The sequence below is a fragment of the Gymnogyps californianus genome, chromosome 4 (genome assembly GCF_018139145.2).
Source record: "Gymnogyps californianus isolate 813 chromosome 4, ASM1813914v2, whole genome shotgun sequence".
Classification (NCBI taxonomy): Eukaryota; Metazoa; Chordata; class Aves; order Accipitriformes; family Cathartidae; genus Gymnogyps; species Gymnogyps californianus.
Genome location: NC_059474.1, coordinates 41,644,725 through 41,663,776, shown reverse-complemented (window position 1 = coordinate 41,663,776; position 19,052 = coordinate 41,644,725). Strand labels below are relative to the sequence as shown.

General features: G+C 41.9%; 1 protein-coding gene across 2 annotated transcripts in view; it reads left to right on the top strand.

Annotated features, from left to right (window-relative positions):
* Positions 1 to 19,052, top strand: part of GALNT7 (polypeptide N-acetylgalactosaminyltransferase 7) — a 76,737-nt gene that overhangs the window by 19,804 nt on the left and 37,881 nt on the right. For both annotated transcript variants that reach the window (XM_050896448.1, XM_050896449.1), the window contains exon 2: positions 13,264 to 13,721. In XM_050896448.1, the coding sequence (XP_050752405.1) occupies positions 13,264 to 13,721 (458 nt within the window). The remainder of the gene's footprint in view (positions 1 to 13,263; positions 13,722 to 19,052) is intronic.

The window sequence follows — 19,052 nt, the reverse complement described above, 5'->3', positions numbered from 1 at the left end:
ATTAGAAAACTGTATCTTATGGTTGTGAGGTGTTCTGTATTACAAGGTCCGAATGCATGTCTCTTAGGAAAAGCTTAGGGAAGATGGAGAAAAGCATCTAATACTTGACTCTGAAGCCCTTGTATGCAAGTTGAAGGGCAGAGTTATGTTTTCCTTTTTTGTTGATGATTTTACTGTTTTCTAGATGTGTTATGTGAGCCATTCAGCACTGTTTTCAAAATCTGATTGAATGCATGGCATTGCTCTAAACCACATAGCCATGTGCAAAGTGGTACTCCTAATCACTTGGAGGAGGGAGACAGGGAAAAAAATCTTGCGTTTTCTGCCATCCATTTCTGCAATCCATTTTTCAAAAGGGATTTCCTGATACTCAGCTTTTGTCTAGAGGAAAGAGTTGGAAAAAATTTTTGCCTCCATCTTCTGCCCCTCTAAAATAGGGTAAGCAATGGCACCACCTTAATCAAAGCACTGTAAACAAAACTGGAAATTCGAGAGAAATTAAAAGGAGAACAGAAGGTTGCATTTGAACAAAATACATAACAACAACTGTTTACAGAAATCAGAGATGATAATATTTATTAGAGCCAGCCAGAATTCTGAGCATTTGGAGACTTCCCACAGCCTTCATCTGCTTAAACATTTTTCTGGGGTTGGCTGTGTCCCTAGAAGCCAGTTTGTTGCACTTCTTGTTTAGAGATGCATCCGTTCATCTACTGCTTTGCTCCTCCTGTGATACTTACAGCAGCTGGCACATTTGCTTAAGGAACAAGTCACCTGGCTGAACCTCTTGCGCAGCCCATGGATTGCCTCCGGGTTGAGAAGTTGAAAAAGAATTATTTTCATTAAGTTTCTTAAAAGAAAACAAGGTTTAACTTTCTAGGCAATAAGTGTTGTCCCTCCTCTGAGTAGGTGCAACTTAACATCTCCTAAGTCTTCAGGTGGAGAGTTGCTTCAGGAAAAGAAGGAAAACTGAAAGTGATTGGGTCCTTAGAGTCTCTACTCTCAAGACTAGACAAGAAACGAGACTTTGTTTTGGAAAGATAGGGGTTACCGTCTGGTGGGCTTTGCTTACCTGGGACAGTTTTTCTCCCTGGTGCCACAGTAGAATGACAACCATGCCCCAGGGCTTGCTGCTCTCCTTGGTCTTTGGCCTCTTCATGGGGCTTGGCTGTTACCATAACAGCGTTCTGAACAACTAAATTACAATAAAATATTTTAAATGGATGAATTTAGCATGAAGTGAGTCAACTGGCATACAAATTTGATTATTTTTTTCTTCTTCTTTAAAAATTTGTGTGGAGTCTTATCTATGGTATAGCAACCCATATGGTGCATTTGAGGGTAAACATACCGAACAGGTACTTCTTTGTTGGCTTGGAGGTCTGAGTCACTGCAGTCTCTGAGAACGAATTACTGTGGATAATGCTCTACAGAAGTTTGCAGTTGAAATAGCATGCTAAATACACGCTAATAACAATGTAGGCTGCAGTATGTAGACGTTTGTCTGTTGTGCGGAGAAAGAAGGAAGGGTATGAGCATTGGAAAAGCAGTTGATGGCAGACTTTTAGAGTTGAAGCACAGTCTCTGAGTCAGCTGGTGGTTGATTAGACCAGTCTTAAGTACTTAACCTAAACTGACTTACCTTGTATGACGTACAGTATTTGTCTTTTCTCGATTTGTGTCATGTTCCATTAAGAAGAGCGGGCCAGGATTAGTGCAGGCAAGGAAAGCATGTGGTCTCTTGTGGTCTCTGGTTTCTTGGGGACCAGAGAAATTGCACTTTGATGCACCAGAGAAAGCCACTTAATTAACAAGAAGCAAAAACACACCTGAAAAGTTGCAGTGTGTAGGGAGATACTTGCTTTTATGCGCTTTTATTTTTGTTCTGTCCCACTTGATCACTTTGGCTTTCTTCTACTGAAAATGTTGATTATTCTAGTTGTAATAAACTTGTAATCGATTCTTGTTGTTCTGAGTTTAAAAGCCTTTCTGTCATCTTTGGTGTGCTATCTAGGAGGCTCTGGATCATACTTCTGTCTTACCCAGGGTCCTCTAACAACTTTTCTGTTATTCTGCAGCAAGCAGCTACAAATGTGGTTTGGTTTTTTTATTGCGCAGGCTACTAGTGCCAGTATCCTTCCATTTCTAGAACATGGGAGAGACTAAAATGCAGCATCACCTTAGGTGATAACAGCAGCTTCATTTATGATTCAATTTAAGAATATTTGTGTTACTTGAAAATGATTGTAATCTTAATGATAAGAGGCTATTTTGCCTGCTTTAAAACCAGCCCTAAGTTACAAAGTTAAGCAGAGATTTCTTTAATATCTGTTTATTCAGGTATTTATCTGAGCCTTTCTATTTTAGATCACCTTGATTACTATCCCAGATTACATGGTGCTCTCCAGAGCCGCAAGGAGAGGTGCATTGCTTGTGGTTAGCTCCACAAAGTTCTCGGACATCTCTTCAGTGGAGGCTTTGAGCGAAGTGGGTCTCTGGCAAGACTTCTTTAACGCAGCATGACTATTGGACTACAGATGGGACCAGGAGCAGTACGGGACAATAAACTATGACAGTACCAGGAGTGGAAGGATGGGATGTGTAAAAGCTGAGTAAGAGTTGAATCTCAGGCAACAAGGAAGGCAAGTTGGAAGGTTTAACAGCTGGTTCAATATTCCCCAAACACTGAATGCCGGTAAAAATGAGGACAATAAAAGACTGTTATTGTTGACAGTAATTTGTTGTGAAGCACTCAGTGTCTTTATTTTTCCTTGCTTTCAGTCAGGCAGAGTCTAATTGTGAACTGCCTGTCGCACAGGAATTCGAGAAGTACTGCAGCTCTTGTAAGGAGGCACTGTGTAAGATAGGTCAGGTACAGGCCATGTTCTCACTGTCGTTTTTGTACTCTGAAATCTCACTGAAGGTGAGAGAGACAGACAAGTTTGCAAGGTCTGAGTGGCCAGTGGTGTCCCTAGTAAGAGACTGGGTCTGGCACGAAGCGTTCTGGCCAGGTCTGCTGGTAGTCTCTGCTTTTGATGAAGGTAACTGAACTTTGCTAAGTAAAGGAAGTCGCTCAGTCTGGAGCAGATGCATGTGAGTGTGACCATTACATTTATAGAAAATCCAGACTCCTCCAGGACAAGGGACACGTACAGCAGGAGGTTGTGGGGGAGCAGGGACATCGGAAAAGGGAGCGTAGGAGCAAGGGCAGGGGGTAGAGCAGTATAAGCCGAAACAGCGCTTGTGGCAGGATTGCATTGCTCTGCAGGAGTTTGTGATATGTGCAGAGCAAGGCCAAAGAGGATGACAGAAGCATCATTAGCTCAGACGAATTCCCCTTGCAAGTGAAAGATAATATCGCAACAGAACCATTTCATTTAAATGGGGTGCTTAGATGGGTATCATACTGACTTACCTAAATGTGGATATATATCTTTAAACAAGGTACTTTGCAGGTAAACGGGTAAAACTGAGGATTTATGATGTTCCCCTCTGTTAGGCAAATAGCTGGGCAATCAAGTAATTTCAACTGAAAATAAGTATTCTTGCATTGTTAGAAATTTGAATGTCAGAGTTACTTATTTTTACAGATATGCTATAAAAAAACAGGGAGGGACAAGGGGCGGAGGCAATCTCCATATGATTTGTTACCTGAGGGCTTCCATAGCTTAATACAACTTTGTATGCGATGACCTTGTGAGATGTTGGCTGCAGACCATGGCAGTATGCAGCAATAGCCTGAAGTCACTGTCCTAGATGAATGCTTCTGCTATGACAAGTAGACAGTATCTTCACAAAAATCCAAGAAGACAAGAAGAGCTAGTTGGTCTTTTTGCCCAGGAAACTCTTACAGCAACAGCAACCATTTAAAAGATAAAATGAAGTTGAGAAACTGAGCCTTATCTTCCTCAGTGTCTTACTTCCACTCACAGTTTCAAACACCAGCAGAGATGACCTCAGATGTTAGTGAATATTGTTAGTTTTTAGACTCATTACTAGGTAAGAAGAAGTTGTTCTTACCATTTTTTGGAATCGGTGATACAGAGACTCACGTAGATTAATACAAGCCACTCGGAACTTGAATGCTAAATTCTGTCAAACTCCTTCATAATAGCAGAACATCGAGCTGTTGCCAAATTCGTATTTTTACAAACAGTTCCTCTCCTTTTATTATGTGCCCTTTTTATTTTTGAGCATGCCTCTTGCTTTTCCATAAGCAATGCTCTCAAACCCCAGGAATGTCAGCCCTAAGACAGAAGAAATTTGTTGATCTTTTGCCTCAGGTAATGTGGGTAATTTGGGGGCTCAAAGATGCTAAATTATTTTTTTTCAGTGGGCTGAGTCAATATTAATAACCGTGGTCTGCTGGTATCTATTGAAAACTAAGTTACTTCTGTAACTGTACAAGTGTAAATACTAGTGATTGTCCTGTTCTGCCTTATCAGGTAGGACATAAGGAATGAGTGGGAAAGGAGATTTTCCTCAATGCTGCTGACTAGCAGTTTTATTACAGGTATCTATCCCTGGCAAAACAGTTCTCTCTCGAGGAGCTACTCAGGAACTGAGAGAAAGTGGGCAAGAAAAAGCAAGCTGGATAAAGGATGGTGCAGGGCAATGAGTAGTGCATCACATATCAATCAGCTTGACAGATGCTGTGAAATCTAGGAAGCAGGTGAAGGGGGAAGTTGCCTTGCTTTTTCTAAATTTAAAAAAACCCAACTCCACAACATTTTGTTTTTCGTTCGTCAAATGTAGGTGGGAGTATAATACAGAGCAGTATAAAACTACTGCTGAACACGCATTTCTCCAAAGCTGCTTGTGGCCCTTGCACCCCAGTTATACTTCAGAGTTATGTATTTTTTTAATGAATAGAACATACATATATAAAATTATGCATATAATGTAATGCTTGCTTGTTTAGATCATCAAAGTTCTTTTTAATTGTTTGGAGTTTTCTTTGTGGCTCATAAGTAGCTTCTGACCAAGTCTTGCGTTGAACACTCCAAAAAGTAGACTGATGTGGTTGTTGTCTGGTAGGATTACTTGCTCTTTGGAGATGCCTTCACGGTAATGTGCTTGTGGTACAAACCTGTAGTCAAGTTAGTTCTGTCTACCAAAACTTATTCCGGGTTGGTGTAACACAATTTACACAGCTTTAGCGCTAATAGGTATGATTTAGATCTTGCTTAAGTACATTTTGTTTCCCCTAGAATATTTAATGGGGCAAAAATCTGCTATGGAGAGATGGCATTCGTTGCTTAATGGACTTTCATGTTGTCAGAATATCTGTCAAAATTGAGGGCAACTATGAACATAAGAACATAACTTATAGACTTATGTTTTCCTGGAAATGCTGGTGACAAATACCATCAACATTATGGTCTTTCACTTGGGTTGCACAAAGCATGCAATTACAGTGATTTAGCAATCTGTTATTTTTACAAACATGTATTTTTAATCTTCAAAAGTTTTCTATAATTTAGTGTGAAATTGTATTTCTCTCTTGTGTTTCTACAGTTAAATGCTCTGTTCTAAGTTTACACAAGTTTTAAAAGTACTGTAGGAGCTACTGAGCACATAAGTATGCACTCCGTCACCTTTGGAGTGCCTCTGAAATACACTGAGAGAAGCCAAAGCAAGAGAGAGACAGTTTTGCCCAGGCACTGTGACAGCGAATGCGCCTTTCAAGCCAGGTGGCTTGAATGCCACTGCTCATATTCGACAAAAGAATTCTCCTGGTCCAACTTGTGCCCTAATTTGAGTCAACACGGTTGCCTTGTGATGAAATTGTTTGATGGAAGGTTTTGCAAAATATGACTTGAAGGCAGTGCTGCATGTGGAGCTTAAAACAGGCGCTTTTTTGTGAAAAAAATTGTAGTGATTACAAAGGGCTTTTTAATTATTTGTTTATTTTCTGAAGTGATGGCAGTTGTGCCACAGATCTTTGTCTTTGTTTGAGAAGCTGTGTTTTTGCATTTGTGTGTGCTTTTGGTTTTGCTTTCTCCTGTGCAACTGGTCCTGCAGTAGCTAAAACTTCTGATTGCTCGGACGGAGGTTACCACGGGTGGTGGAAGTAGAAGGTGTGCAATCTTATGGGGTCCCTTTGACAGTCAGCCAACTGTTTTGTAGGAATCATTGCTTATTTTATTGGTTCTGAAGTTAGTGGGTATCTAGAGTGAAATCTATTAAAAAATAAGTTGTTGGATGTGTTGATTTTCCCTTTTGTCTGTGTTTGATCCTGTATACTGAAAGGTCTTCCCATTTTTTGGTTATGAGTGTCATGGAGTCTTTTTCTATCATGTGGCACAAAAACAGTTGCAGGACTACGTAATTCAGTGTGGCACTTTATTTTTTTCCATCTGTGCCCTGAACTGTAACCTGGTAAGTAAGACCCACACATAATGATTCAAAGCAAACCAGAATAGACTATATGTTGGCGTTCTCTCACTCTTATTAGCTGGCAGAGCAGAATCATGCTAGAAGCTTGGCTGAGAACAGGCATTATTTTAGTATCTTCCCAGCATGAGTCTAGTCAATAAGGAAATCTGTGAATCCAGCTTGTAGTCCTTTTTTTGTTGGTTGGGGTTTTTTTTGTTTTTTAACAAGGTAACTGAATAAATTGAAACAACCCCCTCCTATTTACTCAAATAATTGAAAATGCTAGGCTCTATATCATTTCTCTCGAGTGGCCTTTTTTTCTCCGATAAACTGGGAGTGTGGCTGTATTAAGTTGAGGCAAAGCAAGCAAAATACTTTAAATATGTTGAAATCCTTGCTAAACTGATAGCTGTGTGGTCTGTGTCAGAGTGTCTGTGACAGAGGCTCTATTCAAAAATGCTTCTTTTTTTGCATAGAAGAGGAACTTGCATCAGGGAAGCTCTGAGAGCTATTGATTCATCCTCAGTTAAAAGTCCTCAAACCCTTCCTTATGGTAGAAGAACATAAATTGTATTTGCCTTTCATGGTAAGTGCAGTGCTGTAGATGCAGCCAAGAGTTAAGAAAGGTAAAGGCTGAACTGGAGAAAATAGAACGATGTAGGGATTGGCCTCCTAGGTTACTAAAATATTAAACTGTATCAGTTTTTGTAGTTTTTTCATGAGGAACACCAGAATATTGCAATGCTCGGTATCTGTCTTTAATCAGCTGGGTATGAACACGCATATTCTGAGAGTGTAAGGTTTTTTTAATTTCCTTTTGCATCCTTGGGTAATGAGAATACTACTGGATTCTACTTAATTATTCCCCTTTTCATTTTTTGTGCATCGCTGATTTCTGTCTAGATGAGCAAGTTGCTTTTATAGACGTTGCTTTGAATTAGCAAACTTTTTTCAGTATGATAATCTTCTATTTTAGAAATGAAGCAAATCCACTTTTTTAACATCGATTTGTACTTCAGACATTATTTCATAGGGAGTTTTAGGGAGTTGCCAGTCTTGAACTGGTTGACTGAAGAAAAGCAGATATGCAACTTTTACATTTGCAGTTTTATTGCCAGCTACAACTGCAGCTCTCCTACCAGTTGACCAATCTTGTGGCCCTATGAAGACCTCTCCCAGTTTTTCGTTTTACTTTGTATAATTTAGAAACATGTTTCCCAAGGGATACGGTTATGTTCCCTATACCTTTAATTGCATTCCTCTCTTTTGCAAAAAGGAAGAACCTAATTTGCAAAAATATTACACCAAATACCTTCTTTTTCTTATACAAGTCAGGGATTGACTGTATTTATATCATCTCACTGTTTCCGAAACACCCATTGTAATGACTCATACATAATCCCCTAAGGAGTGAAAAGAACATTTAAAAAATAAAGAAACATGCAATTAACTGGAGCTAGAAAAGCTGGCAGGAAATCCTAGATCTAGCCCTATAGAAAAAAACAATGATCTGTGGAAAGAACATTTTTCTATATTACTGTATGTAAACAGCTTACTATGTGTCCTTTATAAAGGTGTAATGAAATTTTGTTGTTTGTCTTCAGATGTGAGAGAATTCACAGGTTTTTTTTGCTTCTCTCTCCTCGTTTTTGGACAACCTAGAAGTGCAGTGTTCAGATGTGTGTTGTGCTCACTTCTTCCGAGCTCTCCCTTCACCTTGTTATTGATTTGTCTCTTCCAAAGCTTTTCAAATAATTTTAAGACTATCTTGTTTTTCCACTTTAGAAAGGTTGCTGTGCTTAATTTTTTTTTTAATATGCATGCCTGTCATTGTTGTATGAATCTGCTAGAAGTTTGATACTACATTTTTAGCTGAGCCAAACTTTTTATCAGTGAGGCACACTGATTAAAAATTATTTCAGTTTTTTTGACATTAAATCATTTTTTAAAAAAAGGGAGGGGGGAGTCATAATTCATAAAAGAGAAGAAGGTCGAGAAGTTCCTAACTAAGGCATTGTGGCTTATATGATGACCAAAATAGTTCTTTGATTGTGGTTTGACTTTGCTTTTTTTCCAGACAGTATTTGGAAAACCTTTGTCTCAGTTATCTGTAGAGAAATGAATAACATCCAGGAGCTGTGGTCTGCACCACGCACTTAACACGCTGCTAGTTCCTTTTTTTTTTTTTTAAATGCACATAAAATGCTGAGATGGAGTTAATTTCCTTCATAGCATCCCATATGATGCTGTGTTTTAGATTTGTGACCAGGGGTGGGGAGGGAGGAGTGAGCAGCTGTGTGGTGCTGAGTTGCCTGCAGGGGTTAACCCACAACAAATGCCTTCTATCACATTTGTCCTGGGTACATAAAATTGGAGGAAAGAGGTGAATGAGTGTGTCTCTGTGTTTGTGTATAATTTTCTTGTTTTATGCAATATTTTCCCAGGCCTGCAAAAATGGAATATATTTAGTGTCTGGAAGGGAACAGCAAATAAATGCATTATAATGCAAATTGTGCATAACAGTTATAATGAGGCTAAATGTAATACAAGATAAGTCATAGTTCTGACGACAGCAAAATAAACAAATTGCTTTGAGAAGTGTTATGTTTTAGTTGGAGAACTGGCTAAGTGGAAGCTCGTAACTGTTTTATAGGTGATGAAATTGGAATGAAAGGCTATTTAATTTCATACAGACCAGGGGCCTAAGAAATTCCTGCCTGATTGAGACTAGTGATCCAGGATGGTGTCTGAGAGTGGCAGCACGTAAACCTGGCTGCTTTCTATGCTCCCTTCCCTTTGGACTCTTCCAGCATCCACAGCTGTTGAATTAAGACCTTTTAGAAGGTACCTCCCTGCCCAGCCCTTTTACAGTCCACTTATGGACCTGTCATCCATCATGTGGTCTCATCCCTTGTTCAGCTGTTTGTACCGTCTCTCTCCACAGCCTCCTGTGCAGCATATTCAAGGAGATGACTGTGCAAACAACATTTTTTGGTTGATCTCATATCAATTTTGTCAAGTGCCTCCAGTTCTTATATTTAGGGTAAACAGTGGTTTTCCATTCAATTTATCCATCACCTTCTTGATTTTCTAAACTTCAGTTGTATACCCCTCAGCCATCACATCTCCAAACTACAGACTCTTAAGATGAAAGGCCAGCCTTTCTGGTCGTTCATCTCAAGGCACCTATCTACCTTCTCCTTCATTCTGGTTGCCCTACTCTGTACCTTCTCTAACTCCTTTTGAGATGCAGAGACCAGAACTAAATATTACTGAAGACATGAATGCCTCAAAATTTTATGCAGTCAAAATGATGCTCTCTTAAGCATCCTTCCTGATGATGCCCACCATTTTGTTGGCTTTTATAGCTGCCTCCGCACTTGGAGCAGGAATTAGATGCGAGTTGGTAAGAGCTGAGTGCTCAGCAGTGTTCTGACAGTCAAGTGGCAAAGCCTCCCTTTTGATTTCTAGGGTAAGTGTGAGATAATGCTCTCTTCAAAAGCCCTCTCAGGGCTTTATTTGTAGATCCATGGCAGCCTTCTACCTCCTTGCAAAATGTGCCTTTTCAGATGCCCTTATCCTTCCCTTTCTCACGCTGGCTTTTGAGTTCCTCAAAAAACGGTGATGGAAGAACAGAATAACACTTCTGCATTTTGTACAATTTCCCTGTTTAAACTAGAGCAAGCAGAGAGGTCAGAAAGTTTCTTGAGTAAACTCTTCTTATTCTGAATTGGAGCCAGTCTGACTCCCATTGTTACCATGGGACATGATAACATATTTTATACTGTATTTTTCTTAATTTCTGAAGTTTGATTATGCAGAATGATATGTGAGGAAAATACTGTAATGTAGTAGTAAGTATTGTGTGGTTTACTTAAACATGGACATGAGTCAGCATTATGCCCTTGCCGCAGTAAAGGCAAACTGCATAATGGGTTAGACTAGGAAGAGCTTAGCCACCAAGCAAAGGGATGTGGTTTGTTTCCTGACACATAGCATTAACAAGCCTGCCTCTGGAGCACTGCGTCTGGTTTTTCCTCCTGCACTGCCCGGCACAGGAGAGATGTTAACAAATGGAGGGGACCTAGCAAAGACCTGTTAAGGAGGTTAGAGGGCTGCAGCAGCTGACACAGTCACGGAAAGGGTAGAGGAGCTCGGCTTGGTTTGGCTGAAGAAAAGTCTAATGGGGAATCTGATTGCATCTTTTCACCCTCAAAACTGAGGTTACAGAGAAAATGGAAGTAAAATCTTCTGAGGCGTGCACACTGAAAGGACAAGAGGCAATCATCACAAGATGCAACATGAGACGCTTCTACTGAGGTATGGGGAAAAATACCTTCACTATGAAACTAGTCAAGCAACTGGACCAGGTTGTCCAGAGAAACTGGAGGTTTTCGGGGTGTGACTGGACAAGCCTCTGAGAAACCTGATCTAACTGTGAAGCTATCCCTGCCTCCAGCAGATTTGAATAGGTGACATCCTTCTGATGTCAATTTTTTGTTTGATTCTGTATTTGTGGATAGATTGTGAGACGTTGCTAAAATGTATGCATTCTCTGCAGATTTCGGTGTGATCTAACATCTGTCGTGTTTACAAATAGATAATTTTAGCAGGAAATCTAAACTTTCAGCAATGTTTCCCTGTTATACTCTTGGACAGTAGTATTGGAAAAAGCAGTGACTGTATGTTTTGGAGAAAGTTCATGGGTGGGGCTGTTGTACTCTGGAGGCTTCACACTCAGACACTTCAGAGCCTTTCTGTCCAGTTTCGTCCAAAATCACCCACCCTTGTTCTAACCGAACACTGAAAACGCCGAGCAGTTTTCAAAATCCCAGCCTTTCTTCTCAGTGAGAACTTCAGCTCTCTGGGTGGGGAGGCAGGGAGGAGTGCTGTAAAATGGTAAAGTTGTTTTTAACAAGGATGCAGGAGATGCCAGTGCCTGTGTCAGCTCTCTTCAGCCCCGCACTGCTTCCCCAGGTGGGTCTGTCTGTGTGGCCATGCAGCAGATCAGATCAGGGCTGCATCTCACTTTTGCCTGCTGTCCCCAGTGCCTTCAGCTTACCTCGCAGCTCTAAATAAACAGCACTGCTGTTGCAGCAGAGGGAGTAATGCTTGGTGGGAGCAAGTCGGGGGGTGAAGGGTAGGGCTCGAGGGCTCGAGGCTGCCGCAGATGTGCGTGCCAGATTACACGTAGTCATGGCACTCTTTCCCAGCACAGGAGCATGTTGAGGCTGTATCTAGCAACCACTGAGACCCTGTGGAGGTCTCAGCAGCTGGTATGCATAGTCTCAGAAACGCCCAGTGTCCAAGAGTGGCCCAAAGGATGCAGTGCTCTGCATTGCAGCGTTGTTTGCCTCCATACCACCCTCTCCTTCATAAAATGCTCTGTCGGTGCTCCCTGCACACTGGTTTGGTGTGCAGCCTGTATTGGGTTTGCATGGCAAGGTTTTGGTAGCGGGGGGGGCTATAGGGGTGGCTTCTGTGAGAAGCTGCTCAAAGCTTCCCCTGTGTCCAATAAAGCCAATGCCAGCCAGCTCCAAGACGGACCTGCCACTGGCCAAGGCTGAGCCCATCAGCAACGGTGGTAGCGCCTCTGGGATAATATATTTGAGAAGGGGAAAAAGTTATTGCGGAGCAGCAACTGCAGTGAGAAGAGAGGAGTGAGACTATGTGAGAGAAACAACTCTGCAGACACCAAGGTCAGGGAAGAAGGAGGGGGAGGAGGTGCTCCAGGCGCTGGAGCAGAGATTCCCCTGCAGCCCGTGGTGAAGACCATGGTGAGGCAGGCTGTTCCCCTGCAGCCCATGGAGGTCCACGGTGGAGCAGATATCCACCTGCAGCCTGTGGAGGACCCCACGCCGGAGCACGTGGATGCCCAAAGGAGGCTGTGACCCTGTGGGAAGCCCCCGCTGGAGCAGGCTCCTGGCAGGACCTGTGGCCCCGTGGAGAGAGAAGTCCACGCAGGAGCAGGTTTGCTGGCAGGACTTGTGACCCTGTGGAAGGGACCCACGCTGGAGCAGTCTGTTCCTGAAGGACTGCACCCCATGGAAGGGACCCACGCTGGAGCAGTTCATGAAGAACTGCAGCCCGTGGGAAGGACTCTTGTTGGAGAAGTTCGTGGAGGACTGTCTCCCATGGGAGGGACCCCGCACTGGAGCAGGGGAAGAGTGTGAGGAGTCCTCCCCCTGAGGAGGAAGGAGCGGCAGAAACAATGTGTGATGAACTGACCGCAACCCCCATTCCCCGTCCACCTGTGCTGCTGGGGGGCAGGAGGTAGAGAAAATCAGGAGTAAAGTTAAGCCCGGGAAGAAGGGAGGAGTGGGGGCAAGGTGTTTTTTTTTAAGATTTGGTTTTATTTCTCATTATCCTACTCTGATTTGACTGGTAATAAATTAAATTTTTTTTTTTTTTCCCCCCAAGTCGAGTCTGTTTTGCCCGTGACTGTAATTGCTGAGTGATCTCCCTGTCCTTATCTCAACCCATGAGCCTTTCATTATATTTTCTCTTCCCTGTCCAGCTGAGGAGGGGGAGTGATAGAGCGGCTTTGGTGGGCACCTGGCATCCAGCCAGGGTTAACCCACCACAGCAGCCTGAACTATGTTCAAGTTAACATGTCCTACGTAGGTATTTAGTCTTTGGGAGTGCTCTGGGCGTTAGGCCATTTCGAGGACTTACTCACCAAGGTAAGTGTGGACAATGGCTGGTGATGTTCTCCAGCAGCCAGTTGCTTTAGTAAAAAGTGTTCATCAAGCCCCTTAACGGAGACTTCTTCCTTCTTGATTAACATGTATTGAGTACCAACTGTCAGTGCATTAAGGTACTGGATTTAAATAAATAGTCATCAATTTATATGATCTCCTGCTGTTTCTCTCTGTGTATATATAGGATGACAAAGAAGCCAACAGACCCATGCCAAACAAAGGAGACCATGGACTAGGAAATGAGAAGTTCAAACCAGTGGTACCTTGGCCTCATGTTGAAGGTGTGGAAGTGGACTTGGAATCCATTCGAAGGAAAAATAAGGCCAAAAATGAACTAAATCATCATGGTGGTGGTGATAACAAACAGCAAAACATCATCCAGAGGCAGTATCTCACATTTAAGCCTCAGACATTTGTATACCGAGATCCTGTTTTACGACCTGGAGTCCTTGGTAATTTTGAACCCAAAGAGCCTGAGCCTCACGGAGTTGTTGGTGGCCCTGGAGAGGAAGCGAAGCCATATGTTTTAGGACCAGATTACAAAGAATCCATTCAAGCCAGCATTAAAGAGTTTGGGTTTAATATGGTGGCAAGTGATATGATCTCACTAGATCGGAGTGTTAATGACCTGCGTCAAGAAGAGTAAGCAAACTTTTTGGTTTTTTTTAGTTCTGTTTTTACGCGATTTAATTATTTTCTTTCCATATATCTTAAATGATGCTTAAAATAATATTATTAATTAGGCCAAATACTTAAGGCTTCTTGTCCTGACAGGCAAGAGTACTGTACTATACCAAATGTTTCCAGATATTATTCTTAATGCTGTTGCAAGGATTCCTTTCATGAATATTTAATTTATATTGATTTATCTCTGAAGTCATCTGTTTTAGTGTCTAATTGCATGTATTTGCATGTTCCAGGTCCAGCCACAGTCTTCATTGTCGTATCTTCTTTTCTTAATCCATAACTTCTTAAGTAAAGAGAGAGAACAGAAACAAAGAAATATTGTTGCCTTTAAATAACTCTGCTTAATTACCTGCATTAGCAGAAGTATAGATCTGCCATGGTGGTGTTTGGGGTTTGGAGCTGACAGAAGAGTAGTCTTCTAACAGTTTCTCACCACGTTTGTCATAAAGAAGGAAGCAATCTCAGAAAAAACCCTCCCAGCAAGTAAAAAAATATGTCTACTTTGGTGTGGGGAAATTCTGGGAAGTTATTAACATTTGCTCAATGATTACTAACAGGTTTACACAGTCTCTTCTGATCTTTGGTATATGCTGGAGCCAAATTTGCTCTCAGGCTAATCTGCATTTGATATAATTTTCCTTGTTAAATATCAGCTAAGGACAGGTCTCTGAGGAAACTGATTGATAGGGTTTTTTTGGTTTGTTGGGGGGGGGGTGTTTGCATTTGGAGGGGAGGGTATATGAATTTAGATATGAAATGAGATACTTGCCTGTTTTCACTTCCCCCTCATCCCTAGCAATGGAGCTATGCCGATCCCTGGATTGGGTGCCAGCCTTTGGGTTGTGTGTTTCCAGCTGTGGCAGCTGATCTGTTTGGTTGGTCACTGGCTGGTTACTGAGGCTCTGCTGTGGCCTTTCATAGCGGGTGTTTTTCCATTTTGCGAGGTAGAGGAGAACTGGCCAGCTGTGAGTCTGACTCATGCCTGTGCATGTACAGCTGCTTGAATTTACTACCTGGTGTGTACCCATTGAAAGCAAATGAAGTACACAGAGTACAGTGTTTCCCTTCCTTCGTGCCGTGTTCCTCAGGTGACTTACATTTCCACTTGCTGGCAGTCAGAGGAGAGAACCGTGCCTGTCCGCTGCCAGTGGCGAGGAAGCGTTGGCTGTCCTGGGGTTCACTTCAGTTTTCTTTCTTCGCTGCAGTCAGCAGTTGGACCTCTGTGCTAAAGAGATTTTTCTGAAGGGGAAGAAACGATCTGGGTAACCTGCATAGGTCAGCGTTTTCTTTTAGGAGGTTATTCCCTAGACACTGCCGCTTCTGCTGAGGCATTTGTGGCCACTGGGGCCCCTTTTGTAGGAGGCAACAGGACTAAGGAAACTCACAGAGAAAAACCATTTCCCTGTCGGGTGTTGTGATTCACTGAGCAGAGGGGAGTTCATGTTAGCAGAGCTTGCTTTGGCCCTGCCTTCCCTGGGGGGGGGGGAAGGAGGTGCAAGCATGCTCCCGTCCTCGCTCTCCGCTGCGCAAGGACAGCAAAGCAGAAATGGCAGCTTGTCGCATGCAGGTGGGACTGGGCTGCCTCTGCCCGGGCTAGTAGTCATATCTTTGGCAGCAGAGCTCAAGTACTCCCTCCCCTCCATTTTTCCCCGAGGTGGAGGGCATCAGAGAACATACGTATCTGCCAAATAGTTCCACACCTACAGCTTCCTGAAGTATTTTTGGCATAATCTCAGAGTTTGTCTTTACTTCTGTTCTGAAGGAGAGTAATAAATAGAAATTCCCGAAGAAGAATTAAATACTTCAGATACTTTGAGGACTAGGAGGGACAGCCATGAGACCGATCAGAGCAGAAAAGGTTAATTTTGGAAACGGTTTCCTCCGAGCAGACCTGCAGATAAGTCTTCCATGGAGGTCAAAGCCAGCAGCTCGAATCAAAGTTAGGTTTTATTATTTAATGTTGTAAGCAAGCAAACAAAAAAGCATGAAAAACAATGTGAACAAAAGGCATCTTTCAGACAACTTTGTATCAAATATTTTATGTCTTGAATACTTGGGATGCTTGCAGTTGCCCTAAATAGGTTCAAGGTTTATAGCTTCTGTGTGTCTCCTCGGAACAGCAGAAGAGAGGGGAAGCAATGTAAGATTGGCTGATATTGCTGTATGCTTTCAGGTATCACCATACTTTCCTGCTCATCCCCAGATACCGGCAAGAAATGCAGCAAAAGATAGCAGATTGGCTGTTGGATGCACCATTTATTTTCCTCCCACTGATCTGTTTAAAAAGTCCAGAAGCCATTTTGATTGATAAGGCTGGTCAACATTCAGTTTAATCCTACTAAGAGCAGTATAATCATCTTTTTTTGGTTAATGGTATCTTGGCATTGCTAACTGAGGAAGATCTTTCAGGCAAAGACTGGGTTATTCGTTCATAGACATTCAAATCCACCTCACCTCAGCCTTCTCTTCCTTTAAGCATCAAAATTTTTAAGTGTCACCCTAAGCAGTCAACTTTGTTCAGTGAAGTATGCCAAATGCCTTCCCAGGCAGTGCTAGTGGGAGTGAAATAGTGCTGAAAGAACTGTCTCTCTCAGCTTAAAAGCCACGTAGCCTTAGGGCTTGTCCCTGCTGCTGGGGGAAGAGGGAAGAAATACCAGTAAAGGAGGATTCAGTCCTACTATGTTTAGATTTGACTTTGGAGTTGGACACGTTGCCAAGATGATTTGCCAGCTGCCTTTATTGATTCAGTAGGAACTTCGCTGGTGATTCTGGGCAGTCTCAGCTGCCGTAAAAAGCCTTAACTCTTGCTGCGCCCTGTAGAGAGGAATAACGTTGGATGGTGTGTTGAAGTTGTTTGTCAGGTACATCAGAATATTTCCATTTTGCCAGTACTGCATACTCTTGCTTTATGGATTTTAACCAATCCATTTCGAGGTTGAAGCCAGGCACTTCTGTTGGCATACAGCAAGTCATAGATTTGGTTAAACAAAATCAAGAATGTATGGGGATATGTAAAAGTCAGTGTACAAAATTTCAAGGATGGCATCATCTCACTGCAGCCTTTCAGCACTCTGCAGGAGGGCCAGAGGAGCCATAAACTGGGTTTAGGTGGAGCAATACCTGTTTACCACCTCAGTTCTACTGGCAAAGTAGAGCAGGCCTAGCAGGCCCTGTCCAAAACCTCTGTACAGTTGCTGGAAGAAAACTTTTTCTTAAAACTTGGTGATTTTTACCATTTCTGGATCTTTTTTTTATTATCCTGATAGGTGGCAGCCTTTTACTTTTAAGAGCAGTCATTTATATTGAATTTTACATGTTGTGCCTGCCTCCTAGCAGACCTGCAATAAAACTAATATTAGCTTTAGGGAAGAAGGATATTAATTTGACTGCTCCCTGGATATTTTTTTTTTTCTTCTTTGTGATCAGGAGTCTGCACAGAGGTAGAGCTGAAGTAAAAATAGAGTGATAAAGTTTCTGGATGATCCTGGATTCAAGATAAACCCCACACTAGGGGAAAAAAAATGGACCTAGGTTTGGGGATGAATGCTGTCAGGTAACAATGTGTGTCCTCTCAAAAAAAAAAAAAAAAAAAATCGTAACTGAAGAGCATTGCTGCTAGGGAGAACAAGAACTGAGTTGTTTTTCCAGCATAATGAGCCACTTGTCCAGAGTATTTTAAAATAAAATGAAATTTAAAAAATACAGCTACACTGGGTCTGACCAGAGATCATTTTTCTTGACAATCTTGTCTCTAGCTCTGGCCATTAACACATGCTTGGGAGAAAACATCCAAGAATGGACTAAGTTTCATTCCTGGCAACCAGTGGGCTGGGACACTTGAGCCAAAAATTGCAACAGGATTGTCATGCTTCATAGACCTTTTTCTGTGCACAGACTTGTCTTCTAAATGCATTTATACTCTTGGAATTAATGACATCCTGAGTCAGTGACTTTTTCCAGGCTGAAGAACATGGCGTTTGTTTAACCTCTCCTTCCGGATACTGTCACGTACCTCTGTTACTCTGCTGCCTTGTGATTATGGGAATATTGGAGATATCTACATCAAGATACTATATAAATGTTTCATATCCCTTCCTTACTATTCCTACCATTCTGTTGGCCCTTTCATTAACTCTGAGCTAAAATGCCTAAAGAGCTATCCACGTTTGACTCCCAAGATACTTTTTTTTTTTTTTTTGAGTGGTAATGCCAAGGTTAGGGTCTACCACTGAGTATACACACTAAGAGTGGTCTAACGCTCCGTATACATTCATTTGCACTTGCAATGAGCTCTCCTGCCAGCTCATTTCCTCAGTAGTGTCCTTGAATTATCCTGCATCTGTTTATAGTCATTTTAATTGCAACTAGCAAGAACTTTTTTTATTGTTCAGTAATGACCTGGAAGAGGAGGTGGACAGCTTGGCTCCCAGCACAGACACTTATGCTGCTACGGCCACAAACTCACTTAAAAATTGGAGTGAATAGACAGTTTTTACACTTTAGCAGTTATTAATCTAAGAGATCTTCCATCTTACCCTGCCTTACTTTCGTGAAGAACTTTGCTTGTAAAGAAAGCAAAGAACCTCATCAAAGGCTTTGGAAATTCAGTTACTCTATTAATAGGCTCACCCGTGTCCACATAGTTTTTGATTTCTTCAAAAGATGATAATATGTTTCTGTGGCATGGCTTTCTTCCACAAAAGCTGTTTCTACGGTTTACTAATTTTGTTATTTATTACTAGCTTCTTTTCAACACAGAAGTCAGAGTTAGTGGTCTGCAATTCTTTAGCTCCCCAGGGCCCTTTTATGAAAATTGGCATCATGTTTTCCTCCTCCTGTTTGTTTGATAACAAGGCTGGTGTCAGCAATGGTTATACACCCCAATAGTTTGTCAGTTTACGTTGCATTCTTTTGGAAATACTGGGTTTATAAAAAAGATTAAAAAAGCAATTAAGCTATTCATGGCAGAAGAATCCAGTAGAAGCTACCATGCAGATATCTGTTATCTCCGAATTACAAAGTCCCTAAGCTTTAGGTAGCTGAAGGTAGGAGCATATAATGGGAAGTATCACTGTGTGCTTGCCCTGTTTTTGTTCTCTTCCCTAGGTATCTGGCGTTGGTCACTGCTAAGAGTTCAACGGAAATACTTAATTTAGCTTTCCTGCTTCTGAAGTGGTCTCTTTTCATTTTGATCATCTATCAGCCCAACAGACTTTCTGGCAGGCATCCTACTTGTGGCGTTTGAAAAAAGTATTTCAATAGCAGCTTTTATACTTCAGTAAGCTA